The sequence below is a fragment of the Cebus imitator genome, unplaced genomic scaffold (genome assembly GCF_001604975.1).
Source record: "Cebus imitator isolate Cc_AM_T3 unplaced genomic scaffold, Cebus_imitator-1.0 Scaffold238, whole genome shotgun sequence".
Taxonomy (NCBI): domain Eukaryota; kingdom Metazoa; phylum Chordata; class Mammalia; order Primates; family Cebidae; genus Cebus; species Cebus imitator.
The window spans coordinates 2,471,569-2,492,484 of record NW_016107553.1 but is presented as its reverse complement, the minus strand read 5'-3'; the positions used below and the strand labels follow the sequence as shown (position 1 = coordinate 2,492,484).

At 35.1% G+C, this 20,916-nt stretch overlaps 1 protein-coding gene across 2 annotated transcripts in view; it reads left to right on the top strand.

Moving 5' to 3' along the window:
- TNKS2 (tankyrase 2) overlaps positions 1-20,637 on the top strand; it is a 65,487-nt gene extending 44,850 nt beyond the window's left edge. Inside the window, exons 17-27 of one of the 2 annotated variants that reach the window (XM_017498210.2) lie at positions 1,147-1,256; positions 1,977-2,165; positions 4,941-5,193; positions 5,931-6,013; positions 7,096-7,216; positions 9,933-10,030; positions 10,482-10,556; positions 12,310-12,415; positions 14,332-14,518; positions 16,785-16,941; positions 17,772-20,637. In XM_017498210.2, coding sequence (XP_017353699.1) covers positions 1,147-1,256; positions 1,977-2,165; positions 4,941-5,193; positions 5,931-6,013; positions 7,096-7,216; positions 9,933-10,030; positions 10,482-10,556; positions 12,310-12,415; positions 14,332-14,518; positions 16,785-16,941; positions 17,772-17,834 — 1,442 coding nt within the window. In that variant the 3' untranslated portion in view covers positions 17,835-20,637. The remainder of the gene's footprint in view (positions 1-1,146; positions 1,257-1,976; positions 2,166-4,940; positions 5,194-5,930; positions 6,014-7,095; positions 7,217-9,932; positions 10,031-10,481; positions 10,557-12,309; positions 12,416-14,331; positions 14,519-16,784; positions 16,942-17,771) is intronic. The other variant, XM_017498211.2, reaches the window with a different exon arrangement.
- The last annotated feature ends 279 nt before the right edge of the window (positions 20,638-20,916 follow it).

The window sequence follows — 20,916 nt, the reverse complement described above, 5'->3', positions numbered from 1 at the left end:
CATGGGAGATGGAAATCTATTCCGTTCATTTCAGTCTTGTATTATAATTTGGTGTTATATATGATTCTTACCTTTAAATTCTCACTCCATGTAAGTTGAAACCTCACTGTCCAAGAGATCCAATTACTCTATATGTCTTTCAAGTATTCTGGAAGTGATAAGCCACAAATGCTAACATGGTGAGAAAAAGCTTTACTTCCACTGGCTATCAGGAGTTTCTAGTCCATGCAAGACAAAATATGACTTGACCTCTAATTGGAAATTGTGCTGTGCATATTTATGTTAGCTTTTATTTTTCTTGTAGCTTATCTAGAACTCTTAACATTAATATCTGTGTCCAGGTTGTCTTTTTAAGTCAAATAATTTGCACAAAATATTTCTGTCCACTTTTGCAGTGTTAAATACCATCCCTTGAGACCTAGAAAGACTTTTAGATTAGTGTAATATTTTATGGTGGTTTTATAGTTTTATTCTTTTTTACCGGATCTTTTAAAATTCTTTTGCTTTAAATCCTTTAGCAAAAGAATAAAACTAAAATAGAAATAAGTCTTATTTGATGGCTAAAGCCATGGTAGAGTACATAAGTTGGGTAGAACGCATAAGTTCCTTTACCAGACTTGCAGAGGTGTGTACCTCTGAGCTCTCTCTAGCAAAAAAGCATGTTCTTGTGGCCTTCTGGGGAAGAGGGCTCTGAGACCCAGTCTGGTTTGACTTGTATGTGATTGCAGACCTTTGACTTGCAGCACTTGAGACCTGTGTACCTGAGTTCAAGAAGTTGTATGTAACAACCATGAAGGCAGAGACTTTGGTAGGAAGGTTTTAATAGGAAAAATACAAACAAATCAGTTATTCTAATTTTGGGGACCTACAAAACTAATAGATAATATGATAAGCTTCCAACTTGAGGCCGGGGGAAATGTTTTCCAGAAGGCAAATTGTTAATAGAGTCCAATGAGGTATTTCAGATTTATACAAGATATCTTTTTTTTTATCTTTTCAGTAATGTCTATGCCTTATAAATATGTATAGATATAGATATAGATATATACACATATATGTGACTTTTTTATGTAACTAGATGTATTATGACATAGTACTAAAAAAAGAAAAAACAAGTAAAATAATTTTACTCCTTTTCTAAATTAGCTGGTTATAATAATTTAGAAGTTGCAGAGTATTTGTTACAACATGGAGCTGATGTGAATGCCCAAGACAAAGGAGGACTTATTCCTTTACATAATGCAGCATCTTATGGGGTAAGTTCTTCTGTGTTACCTTTAAAAAATTGTGGAATTTTAAAGTGAAAGTCAGTGTTGAAGTTCAAATGGAATTTAGTTTGATGTTCTCATTTTACAGAGAAGTAAATGGGAGAGTTAAAGAAGTTAAATTTTAACTTCCAAATTTCAGTTCTGAATCTGTTGTAAGCTTGCTGTGTGATACGCAGTGTGTTGTTGTTTTATTATCTTTCTTAACACCTGTCTCTTATTTTCAGTGAGATGTTGGTGATCGTATTTATTTGTTGGTGCCCAGAAAATCCACTGGAACACCAATGGGGTTGATGAAATCTGTATAGATTCAGATGTATTGTTCCTGACTTATCATAGTCCTGAATGTTACATTCAAAATTATACATAGTTCTTCAATGGTATAGTTTGAATAATTGAGGAACATTGCTGCTTTTTAAATTGATGTTTAGTAGTTACAATATTGAATAAATTAGAAATTATTAAAGTCATTAGTTTAAATTCCTGCTATATAGAATTCTTAACTCTTTTCTGGATAGTTCCTCAAGTTACTGAAATGTCCACTGTAATTTTTAATCAGCTACCCATAAGTTGTGATGTTGGGGAGAAAGAGTTTTTATTTTCCTTTCCAAAGTTTGAAAATGTGGAAGTAGGTACATAGCTAGTTTTTTCTTAAGAAGTAAAGTGTGACAAAATAATATTTCAAACTGTGACAGGTATTTTCTTTTACAGCATGTAGATGTAGCAGCTCTACTTATAAAGTATAATGCATGTGTCAATGCCACGGACAAATGGGCTTTCACACCGTTGCACGAAGCAGCCCAAAAGGGACGAACACAGCTTTGTGCTTTGTTGCTAGCCCATGGAGCTGATCCTACTCTTAAAAATCAGGAAGGACAAACACCTTTAGATTTAGTTTCAGTAAGTGGTGGGCTCTTTGAAAAAAATCTCAATGCTTTTCTGACTTTTGTTGTTGTTTTTCCTCACGGGATTGTTGTAATTTGTGACTTTTTAAAATTCACTTGAAATGTTATTATAAAATGTCTTTATAGTGAATGTGAATGGCAAAATCTGGTTTTTAGCCCAATTTTAATGCAAGACTTCTTTAGTATTAAAATATAATAGAATTAAGGCAGATGTGGTGGCTCATGCCTATAATCCCAGCACTTTGGGAGGCCGAGGCAGGCAGATCACCTGAGGTCAGGAGTTCAAGACTAGCCTGACCAACATGGTGAAACTCCGTCTCTACTAAAAATACAAAAATTAGCCAGGTGTGGTGGCACATGCCTATAATCCCAGTTACTAGGAGGCTGAGGCAGGAGAATCACTTGAACCTGGGAGGCAGAGGTTTCAGTGAGCTGAGTTTGTGCCATTGCACTCCAGCCTGGGTGACAAGAGCAAGACTTGGTCTCAGAAAAAAAAGTATATATATATGTGTGTATATATATAAAATAGAATTATAGAGTAATTATTTTTCTGTAGAATAGAATGATCAATACTTGTATACCAAGTACTTTGGAAATAGGAAAAATAAGTACATGATATAACTATTTATGTTAGTTAGGAAACTAAACAGGCCCAGGCCCTCAGAGAATACTGTTACTTACAGTGCAGCACAAGGTGGTAGAGACTATGGATCTTACACACAGCCCCAACTGGGAACATTGCCCCCAGGGTGCAGCCACAAAGCTGCAAAGCACCTGCTGCCAGTAGAGATTCCTTTTCCTCCCACATTGCCTCATCCCAGAGTTCTTATTGCTCACCCTACCTTAACTGTTCATGAAACAAGCGTATTACCCACTTTCCTGTGAAGGTCCTGTGTTCCCTTCCACTCCTCCAGAGCATGGAGCAGGTTTAGGAGCTCCCACTGAACCTTCCACCTCTGCTTTGGGCACTGAAGCAGATGCCTCTCTCTGCCTGTACCACTGAGGACATTGACTACCACTGAGGACACAGTGGAAGGAAAGGAAGAAGGAATTCTTTTTGAGATGGGAAGGAAGGGGAATAATTTCTGCAGACTGCTTTCTACTGAGAGAGATTCCATTGTTACAAGTTACAGTAAGAAACTGATGTAGTTCAGCTCCATTGGAGCTTCAGTAGATTTTTCTCAGCCCCTAACAACCAGCCATATTTGCAACATTATCTCTTCAGGGAAATGTCTTTCTAGTTCCAAACTACCTTAAAAGTGAACATTTGGAATTCATTCCACCCATATGTTCATCAGCCAGATATAATTAAGTGACAGTGAAGCAAAATGCTCTAGAGAACATACAAAGGCTTAAGAGTCAGACAGACCAGGCCTAGAATTCCAGCTCCACCACTTAAATTGTACAGTCTTACGAATTGCCTAACCTCTAAACTTAGTTACCTCATCTGTAAATCGGGGTAAAATGTATCTGGTTAGTGTGAGAATTAAACGGGGTAATTTACTTAATGTCTTTGGCATGGTATCAGGTGTATAAAAAGCACTCAGTAAATGATACTATTATTATAAACAAATGTCATATATAAACTGAGTGCCATGGGCCTGCACAGACTGGGGGAAGAGAAAGGTGATGAATAGGCAGAACAAATGACTATGAAACAAGTACTGATTTATTCCTTGCTGAATATTAGTTGAAGATTATGAAAGAATAGTATATATTACTAATTAAACAAATTAATATACCAGTAAATGTGGGGACTTTTTTCCATTCTAGCACGTTTTTTTGTTTTTTGAGACAGAGTCTTGCTCTGTCACCCAGGCTGGAGTGCAGTGGCCATGATCTTGGCTCACTCCAAGCTCCACCTCCCAGGTTCAAATGATTCTCCTGCCTCAGCCTCCCAAGTAGCTGGAATTACAGTCATGTGCCACCACACCTGGCTAATAATTTTTGTATTTTTAGTAGAGACAGAGTTTCACCATGTTGGCCAGGCTGGTCCTGACCTCTAGCGATCCACCCGCCTTGGCCTCCCAAAGCGCTGGGATTACAGGCATAAGCCACTACACCCGGCCCCGTTCTAGCAGATTTGATTAAAAGGATTATCTTTCCTACCCACCTCCTCTCCAAAAAGCTTTCAATTTTGAGGAACAAATATATTGCTGGGTATTTTTCGGGAAATGCAAACGATTCTGTTTGCTAAAGTTCCATGTAGGTTGAGTTAGTTCAGAATAACCACAATAGGATTAAAAGCTCTTACCTTTTAAATTTGGTATTTCTGTAATTCATTGTGTTTCTCGGTCATAATATCAGAATTATTGCCACATTTAAGTTATATTTTGATTATATGTGTATTGGAAGAGATGTTCTCAGTTATGTCTTATATTTTAATAACAGTTTAGCTGGATACAGATTGAATATCCCTTATCGGAAATGCTTAGGACCAGATATGTTTCGGCTTTTGGATTCCTTTTTCAGATTTTGAAATACTTGCATTATGTTTACTATTGAGCATCCCTGATCCCAAAATCTGAAATCCAAGATGCTACAATGAACACTTCCTTTGAGCTTTACATCAACATTTTAAAAAATTCAGACTTGGGATGTTTGACCTGTATTAACCTATTTGCTTCACTTTTTAAAATGAATAATCCTTCATTGTGATGATCCTGGCACAAATTGCTAGGTTTTGTCATATTTTTAAGTATATTTTATTAGGTATAATAGTAATTTAAAACTTGCTTATGGCAGATTTTGTCTCTGGCACATACCCTAGGCAGATGATGTCAGCGCTCTTCTGACAGCAGCCATGCCCCCTTCTGTTCTGCCTTCTTGTTACAAGCCTCAAGTGCTCAATGGTGTAAGAAGCCCAGGAGCCACTGCAGATGCTCTCTCATCAGGTCCACCTAGCCCATCAAGCCTTTCTGCAGCCAGCAGTCTTGACAACTTATCTGGGAGTTTTTCAGAACTGTCTTCAGTAGTTAGTTCAAGTGGAACAGAGGGTGCTTCCAGTTTGGAGAAAAAGGAGGGTGAGACATTCTGCAAAAATAACTTTCTCATTGGTATTGTAGCCCATATTTGTCATTTGGAATGCTAAAAAGTCATTTTTAACTTTAAATACAACTATTAGTATCAAATTAGTTAACATAGCCTTAAAAAGGTTTAGCCTTATATTGCTTTATTTTTTTTCTTTTTTTTTCTTTTTGGAGACAGAGTTTTCCTTTTGTCACCCACGCTGGCATGCAGTGGTGTGATCTTGGCTCACTGCAACCTCTGCCTCAAGGGTTCAAGTGATTCTCCTGCCTCAATCTCCCGAGTAGCTGGGATTATAGGCATCCGCCACCACGCCCGGGTAATTTTTGTATTTTTAGTAGAGATAGGGTTTCACCATGTTGGCCAGGCCAGTTTCAAACTCTTGACCTCAGGTGATCCACCTACCTCGGTCTCCCAAAGTGCTGGGATTACAGGCATGAGCCACCACTCCCAGCCCTTAACCTACTCTTTGGATGTAAACCTTTTCTGTTAAAATTCATTTCACCTTATGCAACAATGTGGAGTACTGAGACTGCCCCATTGATTAACTGTTTTTTCTAATGTTGAAATTGTATAGCTTTTTCTTGTTCAGTATTATATCCTAAGCGGCTATAAATATTTTGCTTCATCTTTATTTTCTTCATATATAGTAATAAGACATTATTGTTATAGTGATGAAATACATTATTCTGGTGTGAAATTCCATTTGTTTCGGATTTTTTTTATCTCCCAGTTCCAGGAGTAGATTTTAGCATAACTCAATTTGTAAGGAATCTTGGACTTGAGCACCTAATGGATATATTTGAGAGAGAACAGGTGAGTAGATGAATCATATTGTTGTGTTTAGTGTTTTATGGAAGCTCAAGGAAAATTTGGAACAAACTTGAAATGAGCTAAACCATGTAAGCTATTGGGGGAGAATGTTTTTTAAGAGATGACATCAGTCAGCCTTCTAATTTGGCTCGATCTTGAAACTTTCATTTAGCTTATTAGCACACAATTGACTTGTGTAGTAATGGTAAAATAGCTTTCTTGAATGGGAAGTTTAGCTTATTCAGTTATTGAAGTAAGTTATCCTTGAGCTGTCTCTATTCAGTTCTCTCCAGCCCTGGGATTGTAGCTGTCTCTGTCCCTTGTTTGGCTTTTTTATTCCTTCAGTAGCATTGCAATTAGTTGTCTCTATTCAGTTCTCTCTCTTAAGCCTGACACTTTTCTAGCTGCTATGGGAAGGTATATGAATATGCCAGCCATATCTGGGCTTTTCTAAGCAGTCTTAGTTTAAAGTACTCTGACAGAATACATTTACTGATTTTTGTGGTTTTTCAGAAAATAGTATTATTGTAGATTTGCACCCTAAGGAACTTTCAGTGTAGTTAGGGAACTAGAATAAGAACATATGAAAATTCAAGCTTTAGCATAGATTTTAGAAATTTGAAGAAGGAAGAGATTACTGTGAGCTGGACTCTTCATAGAAAGCTTCATGGAACATGTGTAAATAAAACAGGATTTTAAAGAATGGCTTCAATTTCATGAAACCATAATGTATTACTGTATTAAAGGTAAAAGGGTTACTTTGAACAGTGATGCAGAAGTACCACTTGGCATAGTCCAGACTTGGAAGGAACCATTGAAAGACATTATATAAATAGGGTTGGATGTAGAGTGATGGTAGAAAAGTCTTATGGAAAAGATAAAATACCTGAATGTGGTTAATTTGAAAGTGCATTTTTGTTTTGCATTTTAGTTCTGCTCAGGTTCTTATGCTAAATGGAAATAACGTTTTTCGAAATGTTTAAAATAACCTGGAGTAAATGTATGAATCTTACGTATTATGAGAGCACCAGTATATGACTGTTCAGCACATAAGCGTTCTAAATAGTTTCCTCCTCTTGTGTAAGATCACTTTGGATGTATTAGTTGAGATGGGGCACAAGGAGCTGAAGGAGATTGGAATCAATGCTTATGGACATAGACACAAACTAATTAAAGGAGTTGAGAGACTTATCTCCGGACAACAAGGTATTTTATTTTAATAATTGCTGTTGTCAATTTAACAGTTTGCATAAAGGCAACTCTTGGTGTACTAAATTACAATTTAAAAATATGTATGAGAGAATCTGTTTAATAGGAAGAATACTAATTTAGGATTCAGGAAACTGGGATTAAGTTTTAGCTCTGCTACTAACTTAAACTTACTGAGCTGCTGCTGCTAAGATGTGAACCTAAGTAAAATTTCTGGATCATTCAGAAATTTGGGAATTGTTTTAGCTCCTGAAAATAAGGAAGTTAGTTGGGATTATTTTCTGACATTATTCTAGCTCTAAAATTTTATAATTGTAAAGATCTGAAACTTAAGTATCTCATGTCTTATGGTAATATAATAGATAATGACTAAGTGTTCAGGCTAACCCTTAAAATACTGTAACAGATCTCTATACATAGATAAAATTTTAAGCATTTGGGATGAAAATACTGGAAAATACTGAAAAACAATAATGTTGCAACTGAGGAAATTAAACAAAACAAAGTTGAATAATATTTTTATTTCTCCTTAATGTTGGCACGTAAGGAAAATGCAAATCGCATTTATTCAGCAGATGTTAACATTTTATCTGTACCAGGTATGGGTGTAAAAAGGTAAATTAAGTGTCAAAACCACATTTAACTTTATTGTTAAACTGGGAGTGATGTATCCTGGGGTCAAAAATATCCAATAATTGAATGTCCTAGCTGTACAGCTGGGGTTAAAGAGAAACCTCCATTAGTAAAAATGAAGGTATTTTTGGGAAAGAATGTATGCCAGCCAGGATGGGGTCCACCTCTGAAGAAGTAAGAGCACTTCTAAAAATGTAGGTGATTCAAGCTAAGGAATACTTTCAACTGGTATTATAGAATAAGCTTAATTAAAGGTAGATGTATTTCACTGCCTGATAGGGACTAGGACAAGATATTTAAAGTGCAATATAGTCTTGGCTTTTTCTAGTATAAAGGACAAATTTTTATAAGATAAAGAGGAGGAAAAATCCTTGGCTTCCAGGAATATTAACATACAATATAATTAGCTCTAAAAATAAGGAACTAGAACCCTCAGTTGTAGACCATCATTGTGACTCTACTGGAATAATACTGATCTGGTATGATAAGATTATGATGGAGAATTAGGATAACAAGAGTCTTTTGGGAAAGAGGCAGGGTAGAAAAGAAAAGTTGGCAGTATTTGTATATTAAACGTATCTTAGGTATTAGGGCTGTTCTGAAAAGCTGAAAGACTCAATAACAGAAATAGATACATTGCCTCCAAATGGCAGAGGTACTTTCATGCCACCTCTGGTCCTGTAGTCACTCTGATACATCCAGCTACATTTGGATAGGAACATTCATTCCTATATGAAGGAGAAACGTCATGAGACAAAATGTCATGTCTGATCTGGCATATCAGGATCACTTTCCTACATAAAGTTACCACCTTCCTTATGTTCATTCGAAGCCTGGATTCTTTTTTTTTTTTTTTCCCCAACCTGATGTTAGTCAACCAACAGGGATTCCATACTTCTACCTAATTTACAAAGTGGAACTGGTAGCTGCCTGTGATGATCTTCTAACAATCAGTCATGCTGACTTAACAGCTTTACCTATTATTCAGTGCATCAAGTCAATAGATGACTAGTACCATACTGATCTTTCAGTTATTGATAAACATCTTCTTGCATATGTTGCAGATGCCTTAGTCAAGCATTTGTCACAGTCTTTTTTCTGTAAAATACTCTCCATATGCCCTTCATAATCCTTAAAGATATTGCAGTTCGGCCACTGTGTTTATTAACATTGCATGTTGGTAGTAGTCCTGTTCTTCAGACTATAGCTTAGAACCACAATAGTGCTCTTCATCTCCAGAGACAAACTTCATGCACTGACCCAGCAGTAAAGGATTTGGCCCCTGCACAGGAAAACAGCGGTGTTGGAGATATTGTTGTAGAGATTAAAGGAGAAAGTTGTGCTACAAATATATCAAAGGAATTAGAAAATTCTGTTTAAAATCCAATTTTAAAAGCTTCTGTACAAGTAAAGATACAAAAATATATATGATTATCTTGGTCATTGACATTTGGAAAACATCACAAATTCATTGCTGAGGTAAACAATCTGTTATGGGACAGAGTATACATTCAATAGGTGGTAAACTAGGGATTTCTCATTCTAGGGTGATTTAAAATTACCTGAGACTCTGCAAGTTTCTGTCATAATTCTTCCTCATATTTACAAAGAAGAAAGATAAATGTTGAAAGGCCTGTGTAGTTGGCAAAGGAAGTAATTTGAAGAAGAAAATGTGTTACAAACTCATTAAGAATAGGAGATAAAGAGAAAGATTTTCCGAAATATTTCCACAGGGTCAAAATTAGTCTAAATGCAATGTGGTGTAATGGTTTTGATCCCAGAACAAAAAAAAAGAACATTAGTGGGGAAAACTGGTGGAAAAAAAAAAAAATGACTTCTATAATTTAATCAGTTTTGACAAATGTGCTATGGTTATAAAATGGTAACATTAGGGGGGAAGTGGGTGAAACGTACATAGGAACTCTGTACTTTCAGCCTTTCTAAATAGCTAAATTATCACAGTATAAAATGTTTTTTAAAATTGGTAGTAAGCATCAGAAAAATTAGGTGGTTATTTTTGGTTTTGATGTTCATTGTTTTTTGGCTATTTATTTTTCTACCTTCAAATTTTGTTTCATAGGTCTTAACCCATATTTAACTTTGAACACCTGTGGTAGTGGAACAATTCTCATAGATCTGTCTCTTGATGATAAAGAGTTTCAGTCTGTGGAGGAAGAGGTATGTTCATATACCTTCAATAGTAGGCTGGCTTTGTATGTTTAGTTCACCTTGTATCCTCTGGCTTCTTTTTCTTCCTTTAGTTTGCATTATATAATTTTGACCTATAAATGTTTTCTAATAACTGCCTCTAGAACATATTACTCATGAATTTATAAAACTCATGTTCTTCTTTTTTGTTGTTTTTGTTTTTGTTTTGTGTTTTTAGTAGAGACGGGGTTTTGCCATGTTGCCCAGGCTGGTCTTGAACTGCTGAGCTCACGCAGTCTGCCTGCTTCAGCCTCCTAAAGTGGGCCACCATCCCCAGCCCTCATATTCTTTGAATAATAAAAATGTTCAAACCCGTTTTGTATTCTCAAAAATAGGGTCAGATGAGTCAAGAACCATGTTTGCCAAATCAGAAAATACACAAATGCTAATGCACATATATTTCAAACCATTTTTCCATCAGATGCAAAGTACAGTTCGAGAGCACAGAGATGGAGGTCATGCAGGTGGAATCTTCAATAGATACAATATTCTCAAGGTAATAAATTAGTGAAAATAAAGTTTTCTGAGACCATAGTTTTCAAAGCCTGAAGCCATGAGTAACTTTCATAAGAGTATAATCTGTCTAGCCTAGTAAGTCCTTGACTCATGATCAGAGACTGTTTTGGGGAAGAATTTAACCCTTGGAAGGTTAATATTCTCCAAATCCCTCTACTATTTTTAATAATGGATAATAATTAAATTCTTGCTGAACATATTCAAGTTTATGGGTTATGCTTTATCTTGGGGTAATGATAAATGCTATAGGTTCAAGACTTTATATAAAGTACTCTATTATAACAAAGCTAAATTTTTCTGTGGCGGATACCATCTTTATAGCCATAGAATGGTTATTTTTTTATACTGATTGACTACTCCAGGTTTCTCAAAGTCCCCAGATATATCACCCTTTTATAAACTTTAATAATACCCTCTCCTCATCTTTTGGAGAAAAAAAAAAAAAAACAGTCTTTTAGAAATGTTTTGAGTCATTTAATGACCATTCTATCTTATTGATTTTAGTTACTCTTCTTAGGAACTTTTGTAACATTATGTTTTTCTAGAACTACAGCAATCAAAACTTCACACCATACTTAATGAATAATGAATTTGTATTAACTACATTGATGCAGTATATTCTTAATAACTGTAAAAATGAGACATAAGGTTAGAATTAAAATGTGGCAAATGCCTTTCTGATACACAGATGTTAAACTCTGAACAGTATAAAATCAGCTGTAATGTATTACTGTTTCATAACATACTATGAGTATAATATTTAATCAGACAAATGCATGCCTACTTCAGGTACATTTCAGTCAAGTCCACTTTGACTACAAGCATTAACAATATGTGTGAAGTTTTATTAAGAGTGAGAGCAGGAGAGAGATTGTGTGTTTGATTTCTAAAGTAGTTGGATTTGAGAAAGATACACTTTTCTTCTTGTAATAAAGATATTTTCATGTAATGTTTAATGAAAAATTTTTCAGTGATGAAACAGGGTTTCTTTGTTTCTTTTTAATGTGTAAATGAGATTGATTTATGACAGTTATGGTCCTTAACTACGTCTGTGGCAATATTTTGCACTGAGTCAAGAATAAAACCATCAGCTCCTAGGTGTGCTCTAGGGACCAGCAGGGGGCTGTAGCACCTTTAAACACAGCTAAGAAACAACACTAGGATTGTGAATTTGTTCCTAGAAATATTCATAATGAGACAAGCATCTACCTTAAAATCTTCTCCAGACAAAAATTTTCAGAATTAGAGGGTCGAGGGAGCAATTGTGTGTGTGTGTGTGTGTGTGTGTGTGTTATGGGTGGGGGGAGGACACTATTTCAAATATTCTTAATTTAAAACAGATTAATATGGTACTCTGAGACAGTTACATTGGGAGAAAAGAATACTCTTTCTAGTACTTTGTACAGAAAAAAGCTTGGCATGTCTGATTTGGAGGTGTTTTTGTAATAGTTTTAAGTTAATGAGAATGGAAGTATTTTAATAAGTTAACAGTATTCTTGACCTTCACATATAGCCTTTTTTTCTTTGAATTTTTTAATCTCCAAAATGTAGCTATACTTCTAACTTAATGGTTGGGACAAGGTATTTTTAGTTTATTAACACATTTTATATTTCAGAGAAAAGTTTTGCCTACCTTCTAGCTAAAAGTATGACCTATCTTTGGTTTAGTTGAAGAAGTCAGTAAGTAATTATAAAGACATAAAGATTTGATTTTACTGGCTTATTTTGTGTAGATTCAGAAGGTTTGTAACAAGAAACTATGGGAAAGATATACTCACAGGAGAAAAGAGGTTTCTGAAGAAAACCACAACCATGCCAATGAACGAATGCTATTTCATGGTAAGAGTCCTCTCCCCCAACTCTACCACTGTCCTCCACATTAGGATAGTTTTTTTGGTTTGGATGTGAAATAATAATAAGCCTGTATATTCTTTATGTCATTCTTTTAAAATAAACCTAGTATTTCTGTAAATTTTACGTTTATATTCATATTTTCAACTTCTTTTGAATTTGTATATTTTATAATGGATTGTTTTTAAATAAGATTACCACGGTAAAGAATAGAGAGAAATGGGAGTGTTGACTATCTTTTCCTTTTTTTCTTTAAATAGTAAATTTTGCTTATGGTCACTCTAAGAAATTTTGTGTTTTAACTAATTGATTGAATTAAAAATAAAATAAGACCTGGGAATCACCTCAAAAGAAGGTATACATCCTATTCTGATTTTTATTCTAAGTATCAAACCCACACAATGTGAAAAGAGCCATTGTTATTGAACCTGTAGAAGTTTCTGATAACTATAGAATTGAATTGAAAGCACAATTACTTACTATTCTTGGAATTTTGTGGTTTTTTTGTCTTATAAGCTGACAGCTGTTGATTAGTCTTTCAGATTTTAGCGGAGTTAAATATATTAATGTAGTATTTATCGGGCCTTCAGATACATAACCCATAGTAGTTCTAGTCTGTTTCTTCACTTGTTCTTGATTGCAGAAAAATGTTAGAGACCTGCAAAGTTCTCTAAAACACAAGAAACTTCATAATACCCTCAGAGAATGGTAGTAACAGAATGGATTCATGTGCAGTATCTAAATAGCACCCCTTATTCCAAAACCCTAAATAATCATCAGGCTAATCTCTTGACCCAGAGCATAATATTTGTCTGTTAACTTGATGGTTATAATGTGGTTTTTCTAATTTGTAATATAAATAATTTTGGTTTTCTCAAGTTAACTAAAAAAGTGATTCTATTTATCTGTATTTCTGTAAAGTAGAATTCAGTGTATTTTCCTGTCTCTCTGTGGACAGGGAATGTGATCTTGATAAATGAATTAGCTGTGGGTTTTTCACTTTTACCGTCTCCCACTCTACTCCACTCCCAAGGAAAGAGGAAAAAGAAGTCAATGTGCAAGGAGTAAGAGAAAGTACCACATTTGCAGATAGAACGTTGTAAAGCAGTTGACGAAAGGCAGAAGTGGAAGGATAGAAGACAGAGAAGAGGTATAAGAAAGAGAATAAGAATGTGAAAGTTGGGCCAGGTGCACTGGCTCAAACCTGTAATCCCAGCACTTTGGGAGGCTGAGTTGGGTGGATCACCTGAGGTCAGGAGTTCAAGACCAGCCTGACCAAAATGGTGAAACCCCATCTCTACTAAAAATACAAAAATTAACTGGGCGTGGTAGTGTGCACCTGTAGTCTCAGCTACTCAGGAGGCTAAGACAGGAGAATTGCTTGAACCCGGGAGGCAGAGGGTGCAGAGTGCTACTGCACTCCAGCCTAGGCCACAGAGCAAGACTCCATCTGAAAAAAAAAAAAAAAAAGAATGTGAACTACCTGGGCCACTGGATGACTTAAAAAAAAAGTACACAGGCACAGGCATCATCGTAAGACCTAACTGCATTTAGCTTTGCTATCTAAAGTGAATTATGAGACTCTTGGTTTCAGATTTGTATGGATTTTCAGTCTGATATTGATAACTCTTGCACTGATATTTCAAGTAATCTGTTTTTCTAGTTCAACCTGTGTCCTTATTTTAGCACATGAACCAGCATCCTATTAGAAACATTAATTGATGTTAGCAGTTCTTTATTCTAAAATAGTAAGCTGGCTGACAGTTAACTGGTTACCCTTTTTTGTTCTGGCTTTATTGTGGTGGGGCTGTATATTTAAGAATTCTGTTTCTAAGAAACTAGTTTTTTACTTTTTCTTTTAAGATAAATTTTAAATTGTTGTTATCCATCTATATGTATTTCAGGGTCTCCTTTTGTGAATGCAATTATCCACAAAGGCTTTGATGAAAGGCATGCATACATAGGTGGCATGTTTGGAGCTGGCATCTATTTTGCTGAAAACTCTTCCAAAAGCAATCAATACGTATATGGAATTGGAGGAGGTACTGGGTGTCCAGTTCACAAAGACAGATCTTGTTACATTTGCCACAGGTAAGACATCACTTGTTCTCATTATTTTTATAATAATCAGATAAGAACTAGTTACATTTTTTAGAGCAAAGCATTATGTTGGACAGCCTTAAGAATGCAAGCTAGGCATGTTTTAGGTTGCTTTAGGCCCTCTCACTGATTATAATTGCTAATAATTATTAAATGATCTGTATAGGCCAATTATAATGTAAGCATTTGACCTATTTAACTAATTTAATCATTAGAATACCTGCTGCCTTGAAGCATACTGAGTAGAAAGTAACATTAGGCATGAAGGAGGCTTTATTGTAGTCCTTGAATATTATAGGACTCTGTGGACTCTTCAAAAATCTAGTATTCAGATGCTAAAATGGCATTATTTGCCGAGTCTGTTTTATGGCAGTGCCTGAGTCCTAATCCTCAGTTTACTGTTAGAACTTACAATTAAAACATCTATCCTTTTTGAAAGCAAATAATAATCAAATAACTACTTTGTACTTTTTTTCCACTTTTAATTACCTGTTCTAACTCACTTGTTAAAAATCATTTCAGTAACTTGGCCCTAACTTGCAAAATCCTTATAGGCAAAAAATTATGCCATTTGAAAAATCCAATAAGATTAATTCCTGAGATTTATTCCACAGTTAGGGCACTGCTTATTGAACATATAGAGCATAGTTTATCAAGCATCAGAATCACCTGGAGGGCTTATTTAAACAGATTCTTAGACACCACCTCCTCAGTTGCTGATTTAGCAGATCTGGGGTGGGGCTTTAGAATTCAAGTATCTACCAAGTTCCCAGATGTGACGCTGTATTTCTGACCACTGATCTAGAAAAAACCCCTAGAGCAGTACTTTGCACTTAGGCAGCACATTGGAATCACCTAGCGAATATTAAAAACTATTAATGCCTGTGTTCCACCGTCAGAGAGTCTGATTTAATTGGTCTGAGGCATGATCTGGATATTAGAATTTTTGAAAGCTTCCCAGCTGATTTCAAAGGGCTCCTGAGCCAAAGAATTGCAGTAGTGGAGGGAAACAAGTTCTTTCTTTGTGTTTGTTTTGTTTTTACTATCCCTCTAAATTTAGACTTGCTGCATAGATGGTATACAGTAGGCCCTCCCATGTATGACCCACTTCTATTTTAGGTCATAAATTAGATTGGTTAGGAGGCATGTAATTTCCTGAGATTTTGTACATTGAACACTGCTGTTTTGTCGTATATAGTCTGAAGGCTAAATAGTTCTGATTATTAGTGATAAGCAACATTTTAATACCTCCCTCTTCTTTGGAAGATAGAACCATCAACTAGTCTACCAAAATCTCCTGCTATCTTCTAAAAAGAAACAATGACGCAATACCAGAAGGTTGTTTGAAACTAAGAAAGGCCAATCACATGCCTGAGAGAAATGGGAGGTTAATCTACTGAAACTGGTCGTAAGGAGAGACCTATCTAAGGAAGTAACATTTCAGCTGAAGTCTGAAAATTGAGTGGGTGTCAGCGAGTGGAAGAGTGATAAAATAGATACCATTCCAATGGTGGTGAAAATTATATGGATGGGGACCGTTAGTAAAGGAAGTTTGGCCTTTGTGAAGAAAAGAAAAAAACTAATGTGCATGGGAGATAATGAACATAAAATGAAATTAGAGAAGCTGGAGCCACTGTGCAGAATTTGGATTTTCTCCAAAGTACAGTGAGCAGCCTCTAAAAGGTTTTAAGCAGAAAAGTGACTTGATCTAATTTTTATGTGTTTTAATTACTTGGATGGGAAAGATATGGACAGGAATTAGAGTAGAAACAGAAGACTGTTTTAGAAGCCATTATATGATAGTCCAGGGGAAAATTTCAGTGATTTGACTTAATGGTGATAGTAGAATTAAGAAAAGTAAATGGATTTCAAATCTATTTTGAAGGTAAAATCAACTGGACTTAATTAGATATGTGTCCAACTTTGCAAGCCACTTGATGGAAGGGCCCTAAGCCTTCTTCCCACTTGGCCAGTGACTTGTGTGTTTGCTGAGATATAAACAAGGTGGTAGAGTCTGCATCTCTATAGGGTTATTACATTTTTCAGGTAGTTAAAATAAGGACTAAGGTGACAAATTATTTCATTAATAAGAGTAGTAGAAGAGATTCTGAAAAAGTTCTTTTAGGGGTGAAATGATAAAAACAATCATAAATATTTATGTGTGAATAAATTTTTAAAACTTATGCCATGTCCACAGATTGTCATATTTATGTGTCAAATTTGCCTTCAGGGTGATCGTTTCCTTTTCATGTTGTAGGCAGCTGCTCTTTTGCCGGGTAACCTTGGGAAAGTCTTTCCTGCAGTTCAGTGCAATGAAAATGGCACATTCTCCTCCAGGTCATCACTCAGTCACTGGTAGGCCCAGTGTAAATGGCCTAGCGTTAGCTGAATATGTTATTTACAGAGGAGAACAGGTAATACAGTTTTATTTGTTCATCTTCAAAAATGCTAGAGAGACATACTAACTTTTTACTAATCCCTTGAATTGACAAGACATATTATTGCCTTAAGAACTGGATTTTTAAAAAATTTTATTTGGAAATAATTTCAGACTTGAAAAGTTACAAAAATAGTAAAGAGAATCCCCTTATAACCTTTACCTAGATTTCCTAAATGTTAATATTTTATCATTCCCTTTTTTTCTTCCTTATCATTCTTCCTTCCCTGTGTATGTATACATATTTTTTTGCGAACTGTTTGAGAGTAAGTTGCAGGGCATGTCCCTTTACCATTAACTGCTTCCATGTAAATTTCCTAAAAACAAGAATATTCCCTTATATTTATCAAAATCAGGAAAATGCCATTGAGGTAATTATATCTGACCTACAGACTTTATTCAAATTTTGCCAATTTTACCGGATTATTTTAGCTCTTATAAATGATTGAAATCTTGTATTTAACAGTTAGTCTGTCTGTAGCAAAGAAGTATATAACTGTGTTTTGCTCTCAGTGGCATAGATCCAGCCAAAAGTAGTTCTAGGGCAGTGTTCTGAACTGGGGGTAGGTATTGGAATCACCTCAGTTACTAAAATCAGACATGAACTTAGTATTCATCCTAGACTTTCTGATTGAAAATCGAAAGGATTGTAGTCAGGGTAAAGATGTTTGGAGAAAATGTCCCTAGATGATTCTGATCTACAACACTAATTTAGAGCCTCCTCCCTAATGTTAGGAATACTTTTAGGAAGTCTATTATCTTTCAAGAAAATTTATGTACCATTATTTGAATTTCTTTCTCTTCCAGGCTTATCCTGAGTATTTGATTACTTACCAGATTATGAGACCTGAAGGTATGGTTGATGGATAAATAGTTGTTTTAAGAAACTAATTCCACTGAACCTAAAATCATCAAAGCAGCAATGGCCTCTAAGTTTTACTCCTTTGCTGAAAAAAAAAAAAAATCATCTTGCCCCACAAGCCTATAGCAAAAGGATAAAAATGTGAAAGAAGTTTAACATTCTGACTTGATAAAGCTTTAATAATGTACAGTGTTTTCTAAATATTTCCTGTTTTTCAGCACTTTAACAGATGCCATTCCAGGTTAAACTGGGTTTGTCTGTACTAAATTATAAACAGAGTTAACTTGAACCTTTTATACATTATTCATTGATTCTAACAGAAACTGTAATGCCCTCAACAGCTCGTTTTACTAATACAGTACTGTGTTCTTTAAAACACAGCATTTACACTGAAGACAATTTCATTTGTAAAACTGTAAATAAGAGCTTTTGTACTAGCCCAATATTTATTTACATTGCTTTGTAATATAAACCTGTTTTAGAACTGCAGCGGTTTACAAAATTTTTTCATATGTATTGTTCATCTGTACTTCATCTTGCATCATCATGATTGAGTGATCTTTACATTTGATTCCAGATGCTATGTTGAGTTGTTAGTTGGGAAAGATTGATTTATCAGATTTAATTTGCTGATGGGAGCTTTTATCTGTCATTAGAAATCTTTCTCATAGAACTTATGAATATGCTGAAGATTTAATTTGTGATACTTTTGTATGTATAAGACACATTCCAAAGAGCTCTAACTATGATAGGTCCTGATTACTAAAGAAGCTTCTTTACTGGCCTCAATTTCTGGCTTTCATGTTGGAAAATTTTCTAAAGTCATTCTGTGAAAATTAGAGCAAAGTGCTCCTGTTTTTTTAGAGAAACTAAATCTTGCTGTTGAACAATTACTGTGTTCTTTTCATGGAAGTTAAGTAAGATGTTACATTTCCAAGGTGGGGAAGGGTAATCCTAAATCATTTCCCAATGTATTCTAATTACCTTAAATCTAAAGGGAAAAAAAATAGCCAACAAGACTGGGTAGTTTTTTATCCTAAGTATTTTTTTTTCCGTTCTTTTTTTACTTGGTTTTATTGCTATGTTTATAGCCAAACTATACATCATGGGTAAACTCAACCCAGAACTATAAACTGTAGTTGTCTCAGTCCCCTCCAGGCCTCCTAAATGGGCAAGTACGGTGAAACAGGTGCTACTTGCTCCTGAGTTGCCTCTCCATGACGTTATGCCCAATTGGAAATATGCTCTTAGTTTGTGCACCATATGGTGACTAGGCCTGTGTTCAGTTTGGCAGCTATAGAAGGAAATGCTGTCCCATAAAATGTCATTCCTATTTTCTAAGATAAAACTCGTTTCCAGGAAGCATGCTTAAGCATCTTGTTACAGAGACGTACATGCATTATGGCTTGGCAGTCTATTTTATTTGTTGACTGTAGCTCCCTCCAAAGTCGAGGAAAGATCTTTACTCACTTAACGAGGACATTCCCCATTGCTCTCTGTACCAGTTCACTTTTATTTTACATTTTATTCAGTCTGTAAATTAACTGGCCCTTTGCAGTAACTTATACATAAAGTGCTAGAAAATCATGTTTCTTGTCCTGAGTAAGAGTTTATCAGAGTAAATGCATTTCTGGAGTTGTTTCTATGATGTAAATTATGATCGTTATTTAAGAGGTCAAATCCTGACATTGAAGTGCTTTTTATACAGCTCTCTAGTAATTATGAATATGATCCTAAAGTCATTTCTTGGAACACAAATGGAGTATGCCAAATTTTATATAAATTTTTCAGATTATCTAAGTTTCCAGGTTTTATAATTAGAAGATAATGAGAGAATTAATGGGGTTTATATTTATATTATCTCTCAACATGTAGCCCATATTACTCGCCCTATGAGTGAATCTGGAATTGCTTTTCATGTAAAATCATTGTGGTCTATGAGTTTACAATATTGCAAACTGTGTTATTTCATCAAATCCATTGCTTGATGAGTGTGTTTTTCCATGAATGAATATACTGTGGTTAATATGTTAGCATGGCAGTGCTTTCAGATAGCTTTTTGTTTGTTGGGAAGTTGGGGTTTTGGGGGAGGGGGAGGATTAGTACTTTGCATGAAATAGCTTATTTTATAATGATGGAATTGCTTTTTCTTTTGTCTTGTGGTTTATTTTTTTTTTTGAAGTGAAATTTAATTTTTTGTGCAAGTAGTACTATTATACCCATCTTCAGTGTCTTACTTAGACTGTATCACATTCCATACCCTCATTTAATTCTTAATAAACTGTTCACTTGTTTTTCTGGGTAGCATGGTAATTACTGGAATAGTATAAATGTGTTGAATGGTCTTTGAGAAAATGGATTAAGATATTACAATAAACCACAATTGCAGGAAAACAGTGTAGTTCTGAGTCTAATAGTGATAAAGAATGTAGTTTGAAGTTTGAAATATTGAATATTATAGCCATACTTGCTCCGTAAAATGAAAGTAGCTGTAAGATGTTCTCAACATTTAGTCCATTCAACACAACTTTGATAAACCTTAAAGCCCATTCCTGGGAAATTAATCTTCTTACCTTATAAAGAGGAATATATTTTTATTTCTGTATTATATGAAAACATTCTTAATAAGTTTCCAAACCTCAGTTAGTGGTATTTATTGCTATTTTAAAAAGTATATTAGTCGTATGTATATTAGACTTCAGTATGTTAAGTTTCCTTGTGTGTGATCAATTCCCTGCTTTGCATAATAAGAGAATGATGGTGCAAATAATTCTTAAGTCTTTTGCTTTGAAATATATTTCAGCAGCTTTATGTTCCTGCTTCATTTGGGGTAATATGGAAGTATTTGCTTGCTATTTCAAGTATGCATGCCAGTTTCAGGTGTCTATTGTGATCTAGTTGTTTGCAGGTTGATGAGGCAAGAAAACATGCAGATCTCCAGAGCCCTTACAATCAGTACTCCTGACTGTGCCTTTACCTGCTGTCCTGTCCTTATTACAGGACCAGAATGACAAAGGAAGCAAGTCGTGGTGGTACTCATTTTTCACCAGAACTGTCAGACTTCTATAAAATTAAATTGCAGTATGGCCT